At 42.7% G+C, this 22,051-nt stretch overlaps 1 protein-coding gene across 2 annotated transcripts in view; it reads right to left on the reverse strand.

Moving 5' to 3' along the window:
* LOC308097687 (sodium/potassium/calcium exchanger 3-like) overlaps window positions 1-18,874 on the reverse strand; it is a 63,748-nt gene extending 44,874 nt beyond the window's left edge. For both annotated transcript variants that reach the window (XM_080445647.1, XM_080445646.1), the window contains exons 1-2: window positions 18,257-18,874; window positions 14,333-14,464 (exon numbers count right to left, since the gene is read on the reverse strand). In XM_080445647.1, coding sequence (XP_080301773.1) covers window positions 14,333-14,464; window positions 18,257-18,473 — 349 coding nt within the window. In that variant the 5' untranslated portion in view covers window positions 18,474-18,874. The remainder of the gene's footprint in view (window positions 1-14,332; window positions 14,465-18,256) is intronic.
* Window positions 18,875-22,051: the final 3,177 nt, after the last annotated feature.

The raw sequence follows: 22,051 nt of genomic DNA on the forward strand, positions 1-22,051 counted from the left end.
GGGGTCCTTGACAGGAAAATGTTTGAGAACCACTGGTTTAAACAACATTAGCAAGCAAGCCCAAATAAGCAACTACACTTTGGAAACAAGAACAAAAAAACAACACAACACACAACTACCAATATTTACAAGGAACGTTACAGAAAAAACAAGCTTAAAGTCGCTTATAATAAGCGGAATTGGCAACACTGAAGGTGACACATTGCATGGCATGATTAGATACTGGTTGACAAGTAGTTGATTAATAAACTACGTAGCACTTTGACATTTGTTTCAAATGTAAGTGCATTATACATAAATTGTATTATTATTATTATTATTACTACTTCTTCATGCTACAGCGTGACAAAAAAGTAGCAAGAATAGCCAATCAAAAACTCATGTGACGCGTTGTGAGCGTGTAGATCTTTTCTTTTTTAAGTGAAAGTGAAAGTGGATAAGTGTGTCTGGTGGTTTTATAAAAATATTGAACCAATGAAAAGTATTAACAAGAGCTTGTGACTAAATAATAACTACACTGGTCCACTGGAACAAAGGTTATTATTATTAATATAATTTTTTTTAAATCTGAAAAGTAAGCGTTTTGGACCTACACGGTTTCCAGTCGACAGTGACGATTAGGAGTTTAATGGGTTGACCCTGGCGACCAAGCCCCCAGGACCACTGCTGTGTCCTGGTGGTCAAATCTGGTATTGCAAGACTTCAGCATTTATTTTTGCCAAGAAAGCTTTAAAGTGTCATTTTAGATTTGAGCTATATACGTTTTTCAAAAAACTACTACAAAGATTTAGAACATTGGTTTAGAACAATGGTTCTCAAAAATAGCACATATACAAGCTCACAGCACGTCACTTTGTGCCGTGCTGCGAGCTTGTACATCTGCTATTTTTGAACATTTTTGAAAAATATCGAAAATGTTTTTTTTTTAAACACAGGTCTTCTCTTCTGGGGATCCCCGGCACAAAACATTTTCAGATGCGGGGTCCGCGGCGGCCATATAGGCTATATATATATAAATTTGGTGATTCTTCACATGAAAACGTTTGAGAACTACTGATTTAGAAGGCATTTGTAGAATCGGCCTCAGGTCGTAATGGGTTAAAACACTACTACTACAACGCTTCTATCATCTGAAACCCGACGTTGGTGTCAAATGTGGAAGAGGAGGGTACTTCCGGGGGCTTCATGCGCTGGGTGAGCAACTTCATCGAAATGAATAGGAGGGGGTGGCGGGGCCGTCCGTTCTCTGGCTCTTATATAGCTCTATGCTGGCGTCCCAGTTATGGGCACGTCATCGTAGACGGAACGAGAGAAAATCTGGTAGGAGGAAACGTTAAGAGACTTCCTGTTCTCATGCTGAGCGGCGCGCGTTTACAGTGCAGTGTTATGAACAGTGATGTGCTGCATGAGTCAGAGCACAGAGGTGGTGGTGGACGCTGCAGATACCATGAACAAAGCAACAGGTTCACACATCGTCACAGGAGCACGCACGCACACGCACGCGCACACACACACACACACACACACACACACACACCACAGGAGAACACAGAAGGAGCATATAATACTGCAGGGCTGTCACGATTATGACATTTTACATGACGATTAATAGTCACACAAATAATTGAGATTAACGATTGAATTGTGTTTTTGTCGTTGAACGCTGGAGCATATGAATAAAAATTTCATTTCCGTTTGCCTTTTAGGCTTTGAAGTTGCGCAGGGCAGATATGACAAATATACAAAGAAATGACTGACTATATTTAATTACTTTATAATTAAAAAAAAACATTAATAGTGGTAATAACCAATCTATAAGCTCACAAGTGAGCGTCTAGATATGCTATTTCCACTATTTTTGAAAATGTTTGAAAATATATTACATATTTTTCAACATGGAAACGATTATGACTCTTTCCCTGGCAGAAACAGTCTAAAACCATCTATAGTAACTGTAATCTCATTGCTGTCGGGTGGAAACCTTGTATGTCCAAAAACCATTCCCTTTTTTATTATTATTTTGAATAAAACTAATAGTGAAAATAGCCGATAAACAAGCTCACAACGCATCGCACCGCGACATAGATCTGCTATTTTCACTTTTGTGTTATATTCTTGTAAAGTGAAGTAGGGAATATTAATATATAAGAAAAAAAAACATAAAAATGTGTAATATGGAGATATGAGGTTTCTGCCCGACAGCAACGATATAAAGCAGTGCTTCCCGAACTTTTTTGAACTATACAACTATACCGGTATTTCAAATAGTCTTAATATACAGCATATACTTAGTATATGGCACAATTTTTTAAAATCTATATCCTACTATGAAATAAACAAAACTGTCAGCCCGTCCGACCATCCTCATCCATCTTTCTCCATAGTGGGTTGACCAATCGATGTGCCGCGTTGTGAGCATATACAAAGGTAGATCAGATATTTTCCGTACTCTTGTGCGACACTTTTGTACGACGAACTAAGGCATTAACCCATCCAATCCGGGAAAGAATCTGTGTCATTTTAGATTTGAGCTATAATAGCACATTGGTTCTCAAAGTTCTCAAAGGACCAGGGGTCCTTGGGGAGGTTGCAGGGGGGGACCCCGGCAAAAGTAGTTAACATAGCATCACATTCATTTGAACCACTTTAACCATTATTTTATACTACGGCTATTCAAAAATTGCAGGAGATAAAAAGCTCATATAGCTTGTAAATCTGCTATTTTTTAAACATCTTGAAAATGTGTGCAAATCTTTGAATATTTAATATATATACATTTATTTTTTAAAGCGAACATTTTTTACTCAAATCTTTGCTTCTGGGGTTCCCTGCCCTGGAACAAAATATATTGAGATGGGGGTCCGCGGCCAAATGCATATAATTTTGGGGGTCCTTGACATGAAAAGGTTTGAGCACCACTGATATTGCAACATACGTTTTGCAGAAAATAATCGGCCTCAGGTCTTAATGGGCTCATTAAGACAAAAACATGTGGGTACAAAACCCCACCCCAAAAAAAACATAATAAGTTGAAATATGGAGATACAAGGTTTGTGTCCGACAGCAACGGTATAGCATTCTATTCTGAAAGCCACCCTGTAGAGTAGAGTAGGTGTCTCTTTCTATTCCCTGTAGGACTATACCATATGTTCAGGGCTGACATTGCTCACTTTCACACCAGCAGGGTGAATGTTTAACCCATTAAGACCGGGAACGCATCGGTGTGTCATTTTAAGATTTCTTTGGGCTATTCAAAAATAGCAGATCTACAAGCTTGCTCATCTATGAGCTTGTAGATCTGCTATTTTTGAAAAATCCGTGAACATTATGTGCAAATCTTTGCTTCTGGGGATTCTACTAATGTCTTCTAAATCCTAAAAAAAATATTATTAAAAAATAAAAAAATATTTGTACAAATTATTATTAAAATTAGCAACTATGTTGCTATAATTTCAGTGGTTCCCAAACTTTTTTCATGTCAAGGACCCCAAAATCATATGTATTTGGCCGCAGACCCCCATCTCAAAATATGCTCTTCCAGGGACCCCCCAGAAGCAAAGATTTAAGTTAAAAATGTTCTCTTTAAAAAAAAATATAATTATATTCAAAGATTTGCACGAAAAAAAATCTCGATTTTCAAAAATAGCAGATCTACAAGCTCATAGCTCATAGCTCATAGCGCATTTGTGTGTCATAAAATGACACACAGATGCGTTCCCGGTCTCAAAGGGTTAAAGTTGCGTGGAAGGCACTTCTGCTGCCGGCAAAACAAACCTGCCGGGACTCCATAATTCAGCAGAACAACTGCAAGGCACTTTCCTTGCTCTGTGGCAAGAGGTCGCAATGAGTGGCAGAGAGACAGAGAGAGAGAGAGAGAGAGAGAGAGACAGAGAGAGAGAGAGAGAGACAGAGAGAGATAGAGGCCGCGAAACGAACGCCAGCAGAATCAAAAGCGGCCTAGAGAGCAGTGTTGCCAAGACTGCTTATTATAAGCGACGTTGGGCTTGTTTTTCTGTAAAGTAGCTTGTAAATATTGATATATTGATAGTTGCGGGTTGCTTTTTTGGGGGGGGTTTGTTTCTGAAGTATAGCTGATTATTTGGACCTTCTGTCTAATGTTGTTTAAACCAGTGGTTCTCAAACATTTTCATGTCAAGGACCCCCCAAATGAATATGTATTTGTCTGCAGACCCCCATCTAAAAATATTTCGTGCCAAGGATCCCCATACAAGTTTGGTGTTATTTTTTTTCCAAAAACATTCAACATTTAAAAAAATAAATAAAGATTATTTTTGAAAATAGCCGATGTACAGTATATAGTTTAAACCTAGCGCTCATGTGACCTAGTTGCTTCTTTTTGGGCTTGTTTTCATAGACCTGGTTGCTTATTTCTCTCACAAAATGTGGCAACAGTGAGTGAGAGAGAGAGAGAGAGAGAGAGAGAGAGAGAGAGAGAGAGAGAAGCCACGAAACAAACGCCAGCAGTCTCACAAAAGCGGACTAGAGAGACAAGTGGAGGCTGAGAGAGAGAGAGAGAGAGAGAGATGCAGTATGGGTTATGAAGCTCAGAGTAGCTGAGCTAATTGTCGTGATGGATCGCTCTTATTCCCCCGAGGACCAGGCTTCTCTGGCCGTGCAATAACACAGCAGCGCCACGACTTCAGCGATCTGCACACTAGGCACTTATTGGAGGAGGGAACATGGCCACCAAATCCGTTATAACGCCTGATTTATACCCGGGCAGCCGCACGGGGGGTGTCGAACGCCCAGCATGGGAAACAGATGATCTAGTAGATCGGCTATTTTCACGGCTGTATACGACACCTCCGGCACGCAACTGCGTATAACTCGGGCTTAACTGTTATTAGCGTTGTTGTTGTTTTGTTGTTGTTGTTGTTGTTGCACTGCGATAGCAGCGGCCCACTCAGAGAGCAATATTGTAAAATTGATTTCTCAGAGGACATCACTGCGGGGGAGAGCCCTGGGTCAGTTTAGCATTTGATTAGAGGGTGGGGGGAGCTGTGGCGGGGGGCTGTGGAGGGGGGTGGGGGGGGGGGGTATTAAAGAAATGATCATTTATTCTGATTTGATTAATTTGCCGACAGTACCGTGGGGACAGAGCAGGCGTAATCGTCACTTGCTATCACACAGGGCTGGGTGCCAAGATACATACATGTGTGTGCACGCGCGCGCACACACACGCACACACACACACACACACACACACACACACACACACACACACAGCTGGGGCAGCACCCTGCCATTAATCAACCCTATTCTTAACAATGCTACCCTCCTAAGGGCACATGCACTACCCCACCCACACACACACACACACACACTCTCTCTCTTCACAGGGAAGCCCTGATTAAGTCATACAGTCCTCTCTCTCCTAAAATGGAGTGTGGCGTCAGAGAGGAGAGGCTCTTTAATAAGGCAGCAGGAGTAGCGGTGCCTCCTCTCCGGGGAGAGACCCCTGGAGAGAGAGAGAGGAGCAGCCACCACCACCGACACAGGGGTCCCTGGCCCACTATATCTGTCTACTCCCACACCGTGCACTATTCCACACCATGCATCACCGTGTAGGACACAGAGCCAGCATGAGAGAGAGAGAGAGAGAGAGAGAGAGAGAGATATGTTAGTGTGTGTGTGAGAGAGAGAGAGAGAGAGAGAGAGAGAGAGAAAGTGTATGTGTGTTTTCGTGCGTGCGTGTGTGTATTGTAGGTGTGTGTGTGCGTGCGTGCATATGGTATACTAAGTGTATTAGCAATAAGATAAACTTCATTTATGACTTCATATTCCTGCTGAGTGGCCTTACATGACACAGAAGCAATAGATGTACTTAATGTTGTAGACAGAGGGTCAAAGTACTGTAGGGCCGAGAGGGCAATCTCACACACACACACACACACACACACACACACACACACACACACACACACACACACACACACACACACACACACACACACACACACACACACACACACACACACACACACACACACACACACACACACACACACAAATCTCTTCTGCAAAAATACCCGATCTGTAAGCTCACACCTAGCAAGATTTAAGTTGTAAGCATGTAAATCTGCAAATTTTAGCCCAATGTTTGTCTATTTTTGCTGAATATTAGACCAGTGGTTCTCAAACCTTTTTCATGTCAAGGACCCCCAAATTAATATGTGCTTGGCCGCAGACCCCCCATCTGAAAATATGTTATGCCCCTAGAAGAGATTTGTGCAAAACAAATTCCACTTAAAAAAGAAAAGCATACCCAACCTCACAACGCGTCACGGTGCGATGTGCTGTGAGCTTGTCGATCTGCTATTTTTTTTTCCATAGCCAAAGTATAAAATAGGGTTAAATACTACTGTACATTCACTAATTTAGCTGAGGACCCCCCCCTGGAACCGCTTCAAGGACGTCCCCAAGTGGGGTCCCCAAGTGGGGTCCCCGGACCCCACTTTGAGAACCACTGTGTTAAGATTGTTATGACATGTTCACATAGTAAAGCACCTTGTGACATGTTCAGCCGAAACAGGAAGGCAGTTGGAACAGAAAGACACCCTGTGGCCGGAAGTGAAAAGGTCTAAACAGCCAATGGGTTCCTTGTCACCCTTGTGGCACCACTCTCTCTTTTCCCCTGCACAGACATAATGGTGTAGCTGAGCAGACGTGTGTCTGAAATCAACATACCCAGCAGGAGGGCAGCAATTAACCCATTAAGACCGGGAACGCATCTGTGTAATTTTTGCCAGACCCAGGGGGTCGGCCTACATGAGGCTTTGTCGGTCGGTCCGTCCCTCTTTTCCTACCCAGCCAATCAGATGTCGGCATGACGTCACCTCGACGTCACCTCGAGTATTTAACCAATAGGAGTCTGGCACATCCAGGTCTCCTGGTCTAGTTTATTTATTTCTTTGGCTATTCAAAAATAGCACATATACAAGCTCATAGCGCGGCAACGAGTGCAGCGCTATGAGCTTGTAGATCTGCTAATTTTTTGAAGAATCTAGGAACATTTGTGCAATCTTTGAATATATACACATCATTTTGGGTGGTCCTTGACATGGAAAAGTTGGAGCACCACTGACATAGCAACATACTGTTAGGATTTAGAAAACATTTTTGGATATGTATTTGGCCACGGACCCCCCCCCCCCCCAGAAGCAAAGTTTGTGTTACAAATATTTGCATAAAAATATATAGAAATATTTGCACACATTTTCATGATTCTTGAAAAATAGCAGATCTACAAGCTCATAGCGCATAGCCAACGTATACAATAATGGTGAAAGTGATTACACAGATGCGTTCCCGGTCTTAATGGGTTAAAATCAAGAGGATGAGGTGTAATGATGGGCTTATATCATGTGTGGCCAAGAGCGGAAACTAGCTAAATGAGAGCTTGCGCTCTCTCTCTCTCTCTGATTTGGGGGCCCGCTTGCAATATCCTGATGCTGTAGCGGTTGATCAGCAGGTGTTTTCAGGGAACAATCAGTAGAGCGGTTGTGCCGCAGCGCTCCACAACACAAAGCTCACATCCATCCAGACACTTCCTCATTGCTCACTGACTGCCTTAACAAGCACTGGGTCGGGAGCTTGTAGATCTGCTATTTTCACTAGCTTGTCAGACATCAAATTTGTCTTTTGGGTCTCGAGCTTAAAGGTTTGGGAACCACTGGTTTAACTCACAGCCCATAGGCTTAATTTAACTAAGAGTTCATTTAGTTTAGAGAGTACATTTAACTCAGTGAGTTAAATTAACACTGAGGATTTTACTGCGTAGAGACTGGCTTGAACACCCACTCACACATACCCTCTCTCTCTCTCTCTTTCTATCATGTGGATGCACAGAACGCACCTGCTCTCACTCTCAGTCTCAGACGCGACACACACACACACACACACTTACTTTTGTTCTCCAAATCTTTGTTAAGGCATACACAGCATCACCTCTTTCTTTCCTCTAAAAGGTCACACACCAAACATGACTCACATGCTCCCTCACAAGGACTACATACACACTACAAAAAATGGTGCTACAGTACATAGCATTCAATGTGGTTCTTTGGCTCGTAATCAGGGTTGCGGTGCTATATAGCACCTTCTTTGTGAACAGCAATGGTGCTATTTAGTACCTCATTAGAAGGTTAGAAGGTTTGGGGTTGAGGTTCAGATGGTTTAGACATGTGCAGAGGAGGGATGAGGGTTACATTGGGAGAAGGATGCTGAAGATGGAGCTGCCAGGTGAGAGGAAGAAGAGGAAGGCCAAAGAGGAGGTTTATGGATGTGGTGAGAGACGACATGCAGGTGGCCGGAGTCACAAAGGAAGACGCAGAAAACAGAACCAGATGGAAACAGTTCAAACAGATAAGGCTCTATGCTCAGCAGCCATATTGCAAAGAAATTGAGCCTCTTCCTTAACAGGTGTTACAAATGATACTAATTAAGGCTCCATTTCATTCTGGTCAAACAGAGTCAGAGTGCTGATATTGTGCATGTCGGCTCACTGGAAACACTCTGCTACACCAGTGGGTCTCAAAGTGTGGTCCCCCTCAAGGTCCATGGTTCCTTGAGGGGGTTCCAAATAGCCCCTTATGGGTGTGTACCTCTGAGAGTGTAAAAATGGAACCAAATGGACCCGTAACATACAGACACACTACACAGATACCCAGGTCTCTATTAAAACACTACCCAACATAATAAAACTCTACTACAGTACTTAAAAGCATAATATATATTTAAAAGAAAATATATATTTATATACATAGAGAATTGCTCCATATTATGGAGCAATTCTCTATGTATATAAATTACATAAAGGAGCACTTCACCTACAGTATTTCACTTCAACCTTCATTTAAGTGGTCCTCACTAATGCACATACTAAGATGGCACAATTTCCATCTACTCACTCTGTGTCTCATTGGTGGGCTATACGACAGTTGGGTAACATGCCTACCAATGACATCATCAGTGGGGATTCTAAGCTAAGAGAAATGACAGCCTTTTTCTTCTTGCATTAATAAAATAAAAAACATTAAACAAAAACATTGTTTGAAATGACCAAACCTACCACTGATGATGTCACTGGTAGGCGGGTTTCTGAAATGTCCAAAGCCCTCCTCTAACACACAGAGCGAGTAGACAGAAATGGGTCTTATAATGAGCATAAGTGAGCACCAATGATAATGATGATAAATGGGTAAAGTGGTCCTTTAAATATTTTCAAAAGCAGTACTTTAACTCAAGCACAAATTTGACAACTTCCACTTGTAGCCGAGTAATATTTGACAAGGAGTACAGTATCTATACATACTGGGCTTGAGTACTTTCTCCACCAAAGGGCAGGACACAGCTGTCTTTTCTCTCCTTTAACAGAGGTGATATGGAAAAAGGAGGGAGGAGAAAAAAAGGAAAACTCAAAGCCCTCCAGAGGCTTGTGGGGGCCAAAGGCACAGAGGAAGCAGGTATAAATTTAGCAGGGGCAGGGGAGGCGGGGAGCAGCAGCTATTATAGGCACCGCAGAATACGAACTCTGACCCCTCCTCCTTCTATAGATAACAGCAGTGACCTTGGGCAGGTGAATGAGGAGATTGATGACGTCCATTTTGCTTAATGAGCTCATGAAAGAATGTCTGTCTCTCTCTCTCTCTCTCTCTCTCTCTCTCTCTCTCTCTCTCTCTCTCTCTCTCTCTCCCCCCTCCCCCCCCCCCCCTCCCCTCCCTCCCTCCCTCCCCCCCCCCCCCCCCCCCCCCCATTGTGAGGCAGATAGTCCCTTGCTTCAGGTAGAAATTCAAACATCAGTGTGATCTATCCCACTGGTTCTCAACGTCGGATCCACGGACCACCAATGGTCCAAATGGCCCCTTAGGGTTCTTTAACTCTTGAGAGTGTGCAAATAGAACCAAATGGACTCTTATGGGTCAGAGTCTGTAACTCTGAGTGTGTTCAAATAGTAACAAAGGGACCCGTATGGGTTCATAACATTGATAATTTTACAGTGTAGATTGGGGTCCCAGAGAGGGGACAAAAAGGTATCAAATATAATGCATATAAAACTGGGGATGCTTGAAATTAAAAAGGTTGAGAATTACTGAACTAAACTACAGTATACTGGAACAACAATCTACACTGTGAAATCCTGTACAGATTTAACTCAGAGAGTTCTGTACAAATGGACCCTTACAGGACCATCACAGGTCCATGTGCCATGTTCATGTACCAAGACACATTGTACTGTAGATCTGCTATTTTTAGTTTTTTTGGGGGGGGGGCTGCTGTTTTATTACTGGGGACACAAGTTTAAGTTTAATGTTCAGGGTATACATGTATATCCAGGAGTTGTTGGCAGATTCCATAGAATGACTTCAGAGGTGGAATCGCTGAACGTGGATTAACTTAACTCATTCAGTGCCAATGAAATAAAAAAATATGTGCATACTGTGCCAGCAATTTTTCAATTTTCTTACCTTTTTCAAGTAGTCACAGAATATTTATCTCCAGTATAATCAATCCCCTGATGGGTGCTAATCACTGAGGGTTGCACTGTGTGGTTTCACAAATGTCAACGAGGTCATCGCGACCTTGTTGACATTATTTGTCTGCCTTTGAAAATAACATGTCTGGGTCAAAAATACATAGTAAAAAAAAAGTGCTCAGGAGCCGAGATACAGCCTTTTTCAGTAATAAGTTAAACAAGAAGTGAATGGAGCAGCAAATCTTCAGATAATGATATCTTGGGTTCTGAACGTTTTTTTCCTTATTTCTTTTCAAAAACACATCAAACACGCCATTGCGGTAAAACACGTGAAACACGTCAATGGCACTCAATGAGTAAACATCATACTATCAAGGGGGGAGTTAGCAGAGACCACTAGCCGCAAGTGACGCTATCAAAGTGTTGTTCATAACCGGGCTGGGCTACATTAAAAGACAGACAAGCGGCCTACATTAACAAATGACAATTATCATCAGGGAAGGAATTTCATTGAGGCCATGAAGGCCATGGCTGCCGTAATCTGAGTTCCCAGAAGTTTTTCGCCTCGCATACAAACGGGAGCGGCGAGGAACTTCTGGGCCAGAGCCCTGGTATTTGTGGGCGGGATGTAACTTACGCTCAGAATCTGAGCGGACACGCCTCTTACCGGTGCAACTCGTCTAAAAAGTCCGACGAGAGGCAAACAGCAGTACACAACAATGGCGGCCGCAATTTCTCAAGGGGAAATTGCTTCCCGTCGCTCCTATTTACATGCAACACCCACTGCATGTGGATCCCGCCTCCTTTTCTTCATTGGCTGTTGATTTGAATCAGAACACAGTGGCCGCGCCCCTGTTGTTCAGGCTTTGAGCCGAAGCCTCCCAGACTATGGCTGCCGTGGCACCTCAGTTTGGCCTTCTGCTCCCCTCAAAAAGTGATATGCCCTATGACAGGGGTGGGCAAGATTTATTTCCAGGGGGCCATATGGCTTCGATAAAGTGAGTGAAGGGCCACACATTGTAATTGAATTGAAACTTGAAACACATAGTGTTGAATTATTTTAAAACTGCGTGAATTTCGTAGCCATGCCATACTTTACAATAAGGTAGCCTACTTGCTTTCACAACAATGATTTTCAGTTACAAAATGTTACAAACTGAAAGTTTATGTTTTACAGCTGTACAGTACTGTATCACTCTGGTGTACTCTGGCCTTACAATAAAAAGATTACTTGCATGAAACAGTCCATGTCAATGCCGCATCTACTTTTAAATGAGCCTATAAAGTTATACAGTATATCTTATCTGATATGCACCACTCCATAGGTCACTGATAACACACATTGCATTATGTTATGAATATGGACTCAAGGTTGACTGTTCCACTGTTCCATTATAAACATAAAACATCTGAGTACATACAGATGGAGGAATGCAGGTAGGGTTACAAATTCTAACCCTAACCCCTCACTGGTACTATGTATCAAAAATAAAAATAAATGTTATTAAATAAATTATTTTCTTAGACAATCATTATTATAGGATTGTTAAAATCATTGTTTTATTTGAGGGCCTTTCTGCCCTGGGAAATTGGCCTTCGTGCCCTCAAGCTATTTTTATTACACTAAAGGTTGCCTTGCCCCTTAAGTGACAACATATGATGGATATGTTTCCGTGCAGTCAACTATTTCCATCATTAAGAAACATGGACATGTCCATTCATTCTGATAGTGTATGTCCACAGAGGCACCCAACGTGATGACTAGGGCTGGGGGAAAAAAACGATTATTCTCTTCACGATTGTTCTATTGAGTAATTTTGTGATTAAATATTACAAGTAGTCTACTCCATCCTAGAAATATCAAAATTGATGTCTTTACATTGGGAATTAAATTGATTAGTTTGAATAAAGGACCACTTAACCCCATTTTCAACCTATCTTCATGTAATTGGTCCTCAACAATGCTCATTATACGATGACCCCATTTCTGTCTACTCGCTCCGTGTCTCAGAGGAGAGCTGTGGACGGTTCAGAACCCTGCCTACCAGTGACATCCTCGGTAGGCAGGTTTGGTCATTTCGAACAACTTGATTTTTATTCATGCAAAGAACAATGGCTTCTATTTCAGCATGCTAACTTTCCAGGAAGAGAAAGATTGTAGTTTAGCTTAGAATTAGCTTGGAATCCCCATTGATGATGTCACTGGCAGGCAGGTTTCTGAACTGTCCATATCCCACCAATGAGACACAGAGTGAGTAGATACAGTGTATTGTGCCATCTTATAACGAGCGGTAGTGAGGAACAACTACAGTATATGAACATAAGGTTGAAAATGGGTGAAGTGCTCCTTTGATAACTGTTGCAGCCCTAATGATGATGTTAGTTTGTGTCCCTAAAAAACACAACACTTTGAAGGTTTGTTTGCTAATACCACGCCTGATACATGCCATTTAGGCCAGTCCTAACTGTTTTAGAAATGTTACAAAACAATAAATACATTTGTGAACATTTTCAACTATAATAACATGCCTAAAATACGCTAGGTTGAAAGTGTGTTAGCCCCCTCCTCCCCATTCCCTCTCCCGCTGCCTGGCCTCCACACATCAATTACGACTGGATTGAACATGAAATTTCCTTCCATCTATACCTCTAAAAATAGAAGCAGTATGGTGGGTCGTAAAAGATAGGTTGGTGTATGTGTGTGTGTGTGTGTGTGTGTGTGTGTGTGTGTGTGTGTGTGTGTGTGCGCGCGCGCAGTGGTAAAGAGATCCATGCGTGTGCAAGGCCTGGGCCAGTGCAGCGTTTAAGGAGGGCTTTTCAAAATGATTGCCAAATATTCCTTATTGTTAGCATCCTCAAATTACACAAATCCTCATTCCTCACACAGGTAGATATTTATATATACAGTATATATATATATATATATACACACACACATACACATACAGTATTACACACACACACACACGCCTTCAAGCATCCCTGAGAGCTACCCTTGAGCTGTTCAAACAGACGTCATTCGTTGATGATAAGATAAAAGGTCGTCATGGAAACAAGAGATTTTTCAGACATGGCCACCATAAGTGGAAAATGAGAGGGGGGGGGGGGGGGGGGGTGAGTGCAAGAGAGCATGTGAGAAACATAGTGTGTATATGTGAGAAAGAGAGAGAGCGAGCGAATCAGAGGACATAGAGTGTGTGTGTGTGTGTGTGTGTGTGTGTGTGTGTGTGTGTGTGTGTGTGTGTGTGTGTGTGTGTGTGTGTGTGTGAGTGTGTGTGTGGGGGGGGGAGTGGGGGGGTTTGGTTGGTCGGGGTGAGGGTGAGGGTGGGGGTGACAGCAGGATCCTAAAAGTGTGATGGAGACCAAATGTGAGAACCGCTGAGGCAGCCAGAATGCCATTGGTGGGCTGTAGCATGTGCTCATGGGAAACCACCTGACACCCACAATCTGGGTTACCCCACATCCAGATAGAGACAACAACTCAGCCAGCCGCGCTAGGAAGACAGAGAGAGAGAGGATGCTGCCTGCATGCTTTCTGTTTTTAACTTTATGCAGGGAGAGAGAGAGGACTAGCTGTCCTCTTTCTTTCTTTTTCTCTTTCGTCACCTTCTTAAAATAATGTCCCAAGTCATATTTGTTATGTAAATACAATATATTGTATTTATATATTTTTCATAATAACGTAAAAGCAATATATGAATATTATATTACAATACTTTTCTTTATTGTTTCGTATTTTTACTTGAAAATACAGCTATCTTTTTCTTTCTTTCTGACTTTCTCCCTCTCTCTCTCATTTTATCTCTTTCTTTCTTCACGTGTGGTTTCTTGTCTTACCTGGTGCGGTGCAGTTCTTCTGCTCCTCCTCCTCCTCCTCCTGCTCCATACTGCTGTTGTCCGCCTCCTGCAGGAGCCTCCTTCCTCCCCAGCTCTGCCCGTGCAGCGTTGCCTGACCCGAGGTGTCATAACCTAGGAGGAGACACCATTTATTTTTAATGCCGAGGTTCTGCAGGACCTAGAATGGTGATTCTCAACCTTTTTCCTCAACCTTTATGGAGCCAACACAAGGTACAGCTAGGGCGGGAAAGAAGCGCACACACATATGTAGACACACTGTGGCGCAACCAGTGGTGGAAAAAGTACCAAATGTTTTTACTTAAGTAAAAGTTGAGTAAAGCGTGAGTATAAGTACAAAAGTATTGGTATCAAAATGTACTTAAAGTACCAAAAGTAAAAGTACTCATTGTGCAGAATGTCCCATTTCACAAGTTCAAAATGTATAAACATATTTAAAAAATAGCAGATCTACAAGCTCACAATGTGTCGCATCGCGACGCATTGTGAGCTTGTAGATCTGCTATTTTCAAATGGCCGAAATATTTATAGGGCTGAAGTGGTTGGTGTATGTTTTGTGATAATAATCTAAATCTGCAAACTAATTAGTAACTAAAGCTGTCAAATAATTGTAGTGGAGTAAAAGTACAATATTTGCCTCTGAGATGTAGTGGAGTAGAAGTAAAAGTATTGAAAATGGGAAATACTCCAGTGAAGTAAAAAATCCTCAAAAGTGTACTCAAGTACAGTACTTAAGTAAATGTACTTAGTTACTTTACACCACTGGGCGCGACAGCGGAGCTAACAACACTGCAGAGCTCAAGACCCTGATTCTAGACAGGAGGGTGTCAATCAATTCAGGAGTCCGAGTTGGTGTTGGCCAATCTGCACTCTCGCATTGCATGGCATTATAATGGAAGTCAATGGGACTGTGATCGCGCTAAAACCTTGCAAAAAAACAGAGTAATAACGTCATAGATTGTTATGACCCGACGTTGAGAAACAGTGGTGTAGACAACCCACATGTCTCCTCCGATACACGTGACGTCAACACCATTTCTTTTCACCTGAAAGTGAGGACTTTCACTGTAATGCGTGCAGAGGAACACACTATTCCTCCCAGTACCGCTCCTCGCTGACCAGGTGACCAGTCCTGTAGGAGTCGCTAGTGCAACGACTGAGATCATCCTCGCGCCAACCGGCTTCCCATTCGCGAACATGGACGATTGTGTTCGTTGGAAGGCCCTGCCAAGCTGGAGGCACCGGGCGACCTACCACAGTTGTATATATATATATATATATATTAGCACTTGGGAGTTGGGACATACAGTAACCCATGAAAACTAGCATACCTATACCCTGGGGTGAACATTCAGCGAAAATAACCGATCCACAGTTGTGGGCTTGTGGATCGGCAATCAGATTCGAAATTAGGGAGCCAACAGCCAAGTATCGAGCCCTGGAGGACCCCGGTCAGTAATGTAAATAGGGTTCAAGAAGTGTTTGAATGCTCAACCTTGCCTCGCCAAATACATACAACATACAGACAACATATAGCAGTTAGAGTGAGTTCTGCATAGGGTGGCCATTGGCCAACCACCTGAAATTCAAATAAGGGACACCCGGCCATGCGTCCCTTATTTCTTTATTTTTTTGAAGATTTATTTTTGGGCTTTTATGCCTTTATTGACAGGACAGTAGGCTGACAGGAAATGGGGAGAGAGAGATGGGGAGTGACACGCAGCAAAGGCCGTCGGGGATTGGGACTCGAACGCGCTGAGCCTATAGGTGCTACACCGAGCCTAGGTCCCTTATTTCTGAGAAAAATAAGGGATGCCCAGAATAAGATACAATTTCTCTGTATATGTTGTGTATGTAGTTTTTGTATGATATATTAACCACTTGAACCCCCCATGAATTGCAGATCTACAAGCTCACAATGTGTCGCAACGGGACACCTTGTGAGCTGTTTGAACAGTTTGAGCTGTTTGAACTTGTACGATGTGTGTCATTGATTGATTCCCAGTTCTTTTAGTTCCCAAATAAGGAACCATTCCTTATTTCAAGGGATGGTTGGCAACCCTAGTTCTGCATCCCAACACTCTGCTTTGCATCTCTCTCTCCCTCTCTCTCTCACACACTATCTCTTGCTTGTGTGAGCACTTGTGTGAGCACAGAAAGAGTGAGTCGTGATTAATGTGGCCCTGCGCAGGCAGCGTTGAGTGCTCCACTTTCAGCGCCACAACATCCAAGCTTTAGCAGAACTTCATTAAGAGGCATCATAAATAATCAACTTCAATTGATATCCTGGCACACTGATTAAGAGTTAGCGAGAGCACAATGGGGACAACGAAAATGCATTAGCCGGCATGGTGTCGTCTCGCGCTCTGAGCACACGCAGAGTGCAATCCTGTTGCATTTCCTAGTAACCAGGATATTCAGTGGAGAGGGGAGAGGGAGAGAGAGAGAGAGAGAGAGAAAGAATATACTGATGATGCACAACTAATGAGTGTACATGAATATTCATGCAGACCTTCTGTCCATGAAATGTGATAAATATGACATCTCACTTTTAACTGATGCTGACGCAATAGCCACAGTGTGCCTCTAGTGGTGACTTCGGGGGATGGGGGAGGGCAAGAGAGCGAGAGAGAGAGAGAGAGGGTGACAGATACAGAGAGTCAGAGTGTGACAGGAAGAGAGAGAATGGGACAGAGAAAGAGATTGTGCGTGTCTAAACGGTGGAGTGGCTGAGTGGAGGGATAGATAGTGGACTGCTTTGCGGTAACCCAGAGAAGTGAATACCCTGGGGCATTTTGGCCTGGTTTCACTGCTCTGCAGCGAAAGCACCTGAGCTTATACTGGAGCCTCTGCTTCCTTCTGCCAAGAATAGGTTTGGTTAGTTCAAGCTCAAATGAATCCCCATTGCACAGTGTACCTGGCCGTGCATCACTTACTATGGATGCCCTGGTGCACTGAAGTCTATGTATATGAGGCTTAAAAAGTCTACTTTTGAGTTTACAACTAGCACAAACATGTTCTTTGTAGATTGTAGTACCCGCTTTAGCTGCTTGTTACTCATCTTAAACTTTTGACGCATTTACGGTACTTAAATGACTTTGATAAAACACATCTTAACACAATCTATGTGTGACAGGCTTTAAACATCTTGAATGTAAGCAGACCCAACATCAAAAACAAACACAATGAAATAGCCAAAGGAAAAACGAGCTCATATCCAGAATAAAGACATGGCAAGACAAGGACCTCCACATGTATATGTATTTGGCCACAGGCCCCATTTGAAAAGATGTTGCCAGGGTCCCAAAAAGAGAAGATTAACATTTGTGACCAAATCTAAATGATTGAAGATAGACAAATTATAACATTGGGATAAAGTGGTTAAACTGATGCTATATATAACTAAATGTGTTGGGGACCCCCTGGCCTGGAACCCACTCAATGACCCCCTGGGGCCTGGGGGTCCTCCCACTTTGAGAACCACTGGCCTAACCAATAACGGGAGTCAAAACAACATGTGTTCAACAACAGTGTGATTCAACATGGATGGATGGCTGGCTGCTGGCCGGGTAAAGCTTGCTATCCTTTGGCATTTCTTTCTCCCTACAGTGGGGGGGTTCGGCGGAATATCAAAACGCTCGCCCCAAAACACAGTCACCCCAGGCCCGGAGCAAATCCAGCGACGATTCCTCATAGTAAACCTCAGTAAAACGGTGCCAAAACCTAACCTTAGTTATTCCTAAACGTAACCTCAGTAAAAAACTATGCCTAAACATAAACTTACTTCTAACCTTATCCTCAGTAAAACAAATACAAGAACCGCTGGGGGCGAGCGGTCCAAGAAAAATAATGGGAGCGAGCGTGTTTTGGGGCGAGTCTTCCGGTTACCCTAAAGATCCTCCTCACCTGAATGTTCCGCTAGATAGGAGAAGCCCTTCACCAGCAGCAGCAAGCCTCCGAACAAACAGATCTGGATCAAAACCAACTCCTTTCGCTTTTTCCGCCGAGCCTTGATCTTCTTCTGGTTCAGCATCACTTGTGGTGTCGGCTGGTTCCGGAGTCGGGTCGGACTCGCACTGGGAGACATCATCCTCCTCCTCGGTGTCGCCTCATCCACATCCATGCAGCCCGCCGGGTCCAAACGAACAGAGCAAAACCTCCTCTTCACAGGAGGGGATGATCGGGCTCTTGTTTCCCCTTTACAGAGGGGAATCGGGCTCTTTTTTTCCGTCCAGAAATGAAAAAAAAAGGAAAAAAAGTGAGGGGGAATCGGGCTATTTTTTTCCGTCCAGAAACGGATAAAAAAAAAGTTTAAAAAAAAAAGTAAGGGAACGGGTTGTAAAAAGTTACAAACCGGCACCGCTGGAATGTTACGAGTGGCGAGATGTTGGCTGGCTGGCGCTGGACGGATTGTTGTCGTTGTTGGTGCCAAGATTGTCCCCTTTATGTCATGTAAAAAAATATTGTTTTGTTACAATAGTTATTAGGTGGAGAGCGGCTGCTGCTGCTCCACGGATGCGTCAGACTCAGTTCAGTGGAGGATCATGTGCGACACCAGTTTGAGGCTACGCTGTCCACAGAGAGAGAGAGAGAGAGAGAGAGAGAGAGAGAGAGAGAGAGAGATGAGAGAGAGAGAGAGAGAGAGAGAGAGAGAGAGAGAGAGAGAGAGAAAAAATGTACTTGAGTAAAAGTACAAAAGTGTTACTTTTACTCAATGAGGCCTATCATGTAGGGGTACATTTGTTAACCTAATTTTGATGCAGCTATAATATCAAATTTGATTCAAAAGTAGAGAGTAGGCTACTCATTGTGCAGAATGTCACATTTCACAAGTTTTCAAATGTATACAAATCTTTTGAAAATAGCCTAAATGTATATAGGGCTGAAGTGGTTAATGTATGTTTTGTAATAATAATCCAAATCTACAAAGTATAACTAGTAACTAAAGTTTTTAAATAATTGTAGAGGAGCTACTGAGATTTGCCTCTGAGATGTAGAAGTAAAAGCTGGAAAACACTCCAGTATAAAAGTAAAAGTGCATCTTTTTCACAGATAGCTACAGTAATTACTGTAGCTATCTGTGAAAAAGATGCACGCCCCTCTTTCACTGCCCTCTTCTGGGGAGAGAGAGAGAGAGAGAGAGAGAGAGAGAGAGAGAGAAACCATAACTGAAAGCTGTTTGAGGTTCACATATTACTGTAGCTATCTGTGAAAAAGATGCACGCCCCTCTTTCACTGCCCTCTTCTGGGAAACACGTTGGTGAAACAGCCGCCTGGGTTTTCCGCCTGCCAGTGATGATATAGCCTTGAATCAAGACTACTATATATTTTTTTATCGAGTCTGACTTTTACTTTCCTATCTATAAATGTCAGAATCGATCAAATACATCTATGATATCGTCTTGGTCCAAGGCTATAGCGATGATAACGTCTCTGTTTTAAAAGGCGCTGCAACAAGTGATTAAAAAAAAAAGATTTTTGTTAAAAAGTTCTATATTCTTATAGTAATCATTGCTTTACAGTGTTTGTTCAGTAAGAGGGATCTCCCCGTCTCCTCAGCTGTTTAACAGCCTAAACAGAAAATAGCATGTGTTTTCAGGTGGGACACCAATTTCATCCAATCAGTGAAACCAGTTATCAGCTTCAATTTTATAGTGTTCCAATTCCAATTGTGTGTCCGCTCATTTTCCAATGTCACTTATCCTGTTTGGGTGAAATTGGTATCCTGACCTGAATCTGTATTTTCTGTTAATTACAGAGCCGGGGAGACCCCTATTGAACAAACAATATAGCAAAGATGACTATAGGATTATAGAGCTATTGGACACTTATTTTAACCAAAAAGTATCACTTATACCCCATAAATCTATTTGTTAATAGCTAAATATACACAAATGTTGAATACAATGAGTTGCTTTTGGGCGTAGACTTCCAAGTCTATGACAATTCACCAAGGTAAACACCTAAAATAGAAGTGAACATATATACAAAAGAAAAAAGAAAGTTTGGCAATCATCCCATCAGATGAGTAAAAGTTGAAGCATGTTTTCTTCTGACATCCATGATTAGCCAGTATCTCGGTTGTCTTTTCCAATATGACTCTGCTCTGCAGATTCTGTATGCTTTCTTTGGTCCTTCAAAGTAGGGCTATAGATTTAGACCCTTGCCTGTTACTGTGTTTTGTTTTCCGACATTAATCCAGTAACCCAAATACATTTTCCAGTACACATTCTACAATCTGTGCACCATATTCAAGTGAAACAGTGCTTCACAGATATAATGGGTAATACTTTATTTGCAACCAAGTGGGTTTCTTGATTGTCAAGCTTGAGGTTTTCACATAAATAGCTCTGGAAACTTTCCAGCAAGAATGGAAAAAGTGGTCAGGGCTCTAGGCAACTGGTTTCATTGTGCTTTTTTAACCCTTTGAGGCATGGGCCCAATAAGCAAAAGATAAGAAAAGGAGAGTAGAGTGAGGGGAACGTAGCCAAGCATCAAATTTAGACAGAATAACCCCCTGAACACCTTTCAACACAACCAAGGTTGTTTTTTTCCTTTTTTTTTTTATATACAACAGCCGCAACACCACCATGAAGCCCACATATGGTGAGCAGAGACCCATGTCAATCCAGACGTGACTGGAGGTCTAAAGGCTGCCTTGAAACCTGGCCTAGCTTACAGAGGAAACTTGAACTGGCCACGGAGTTACTAAACAAGATGAATTCCCAACGTCTCCGAGGCGCACAAAAGAAAAGAAAAGGCCAGGGGAAGGGAGGAAGAGGAAGGGGGGGGGGGGGGGGGGGGGGCAACAAATTAAATCCAGTTAAATTGTTTTTCCATAGCCAGTGGGCTTGGCAAGGGACTCGTGCACACAAGATGTTAAGATACAGTTGTCGAGGACAAACCAGAAATGCCATAGCTTCAGATGCAACAGAATGCACGGAATTTAACCCAGTTTCTCATGTCCAACTGACAGAGGGCCCACTCCCACTTTACTGACCTTGCTTGCTTTAAGGCAGCGGTTTTCAAACGTTTTTGTGCCGACGGCACGCGGATTTGCAAGTCAAAAATCTCAAAGCACACGTGTATTCATTGCCAAAATAGCCTATCTACAAGCTCACAACACAAGTGAGATTGTAGATCAGCTTTTTATTATTATTTGTGAACACATGAATATAATCAATTTAAAGTTTTCAACCGATAATTACATACCCAAAATAGGTATGCCATGATGAAAGTGGCTGAAATGTTTTTTGTATAGAATTTCTCTCTCACTCTCTCTCTCTAGGATCGTGCAGTAGTGCTAATTGAAATACTAAGGACATCAGCTGCCCAGTAAGCTGCTTCTTTCACCTACGGATCAATTGCAACCTCCTGCAGTTTTCACTTGTGCTCGGCACATCAATAATCTAAGGCCCCATCAACGACTTTCTCTGCCTGATAACGATAACACACCGTCAGTGAAAACTCTCCCTGGCACTGGGATCACAATGCAGGCAGAGCAGAGCAGGGCTGCTGTTCTAGTCTGGTTTCAGAGCAACGTTAGGCTAGCTAGCCTGCAGACATATTTGGGTCATGTCTTCTCTCCCAGAGATCTCCTGAGTCTGGGCTTCAGCAGACCTGCTCCGGCTTTGCTCAAGCACATCATGAAGAAACCGCAGTTCAGCATCATAGAGGTAGGCAGACAGAAAGAGGGCCAGA

This window comes from Gymnoscopelus braueri (assembly GCF_963280865.1).
Source record: "Gymnoscopelus braueri genome assembly, chromosome: 2".
Lineage (NCBI taxonomy): Eukaryota > Metazoa > Chordata > Actinopteri > Myctophiformes > Myctophidae > Gymnoscopelus > Gymnoscopelus braueri.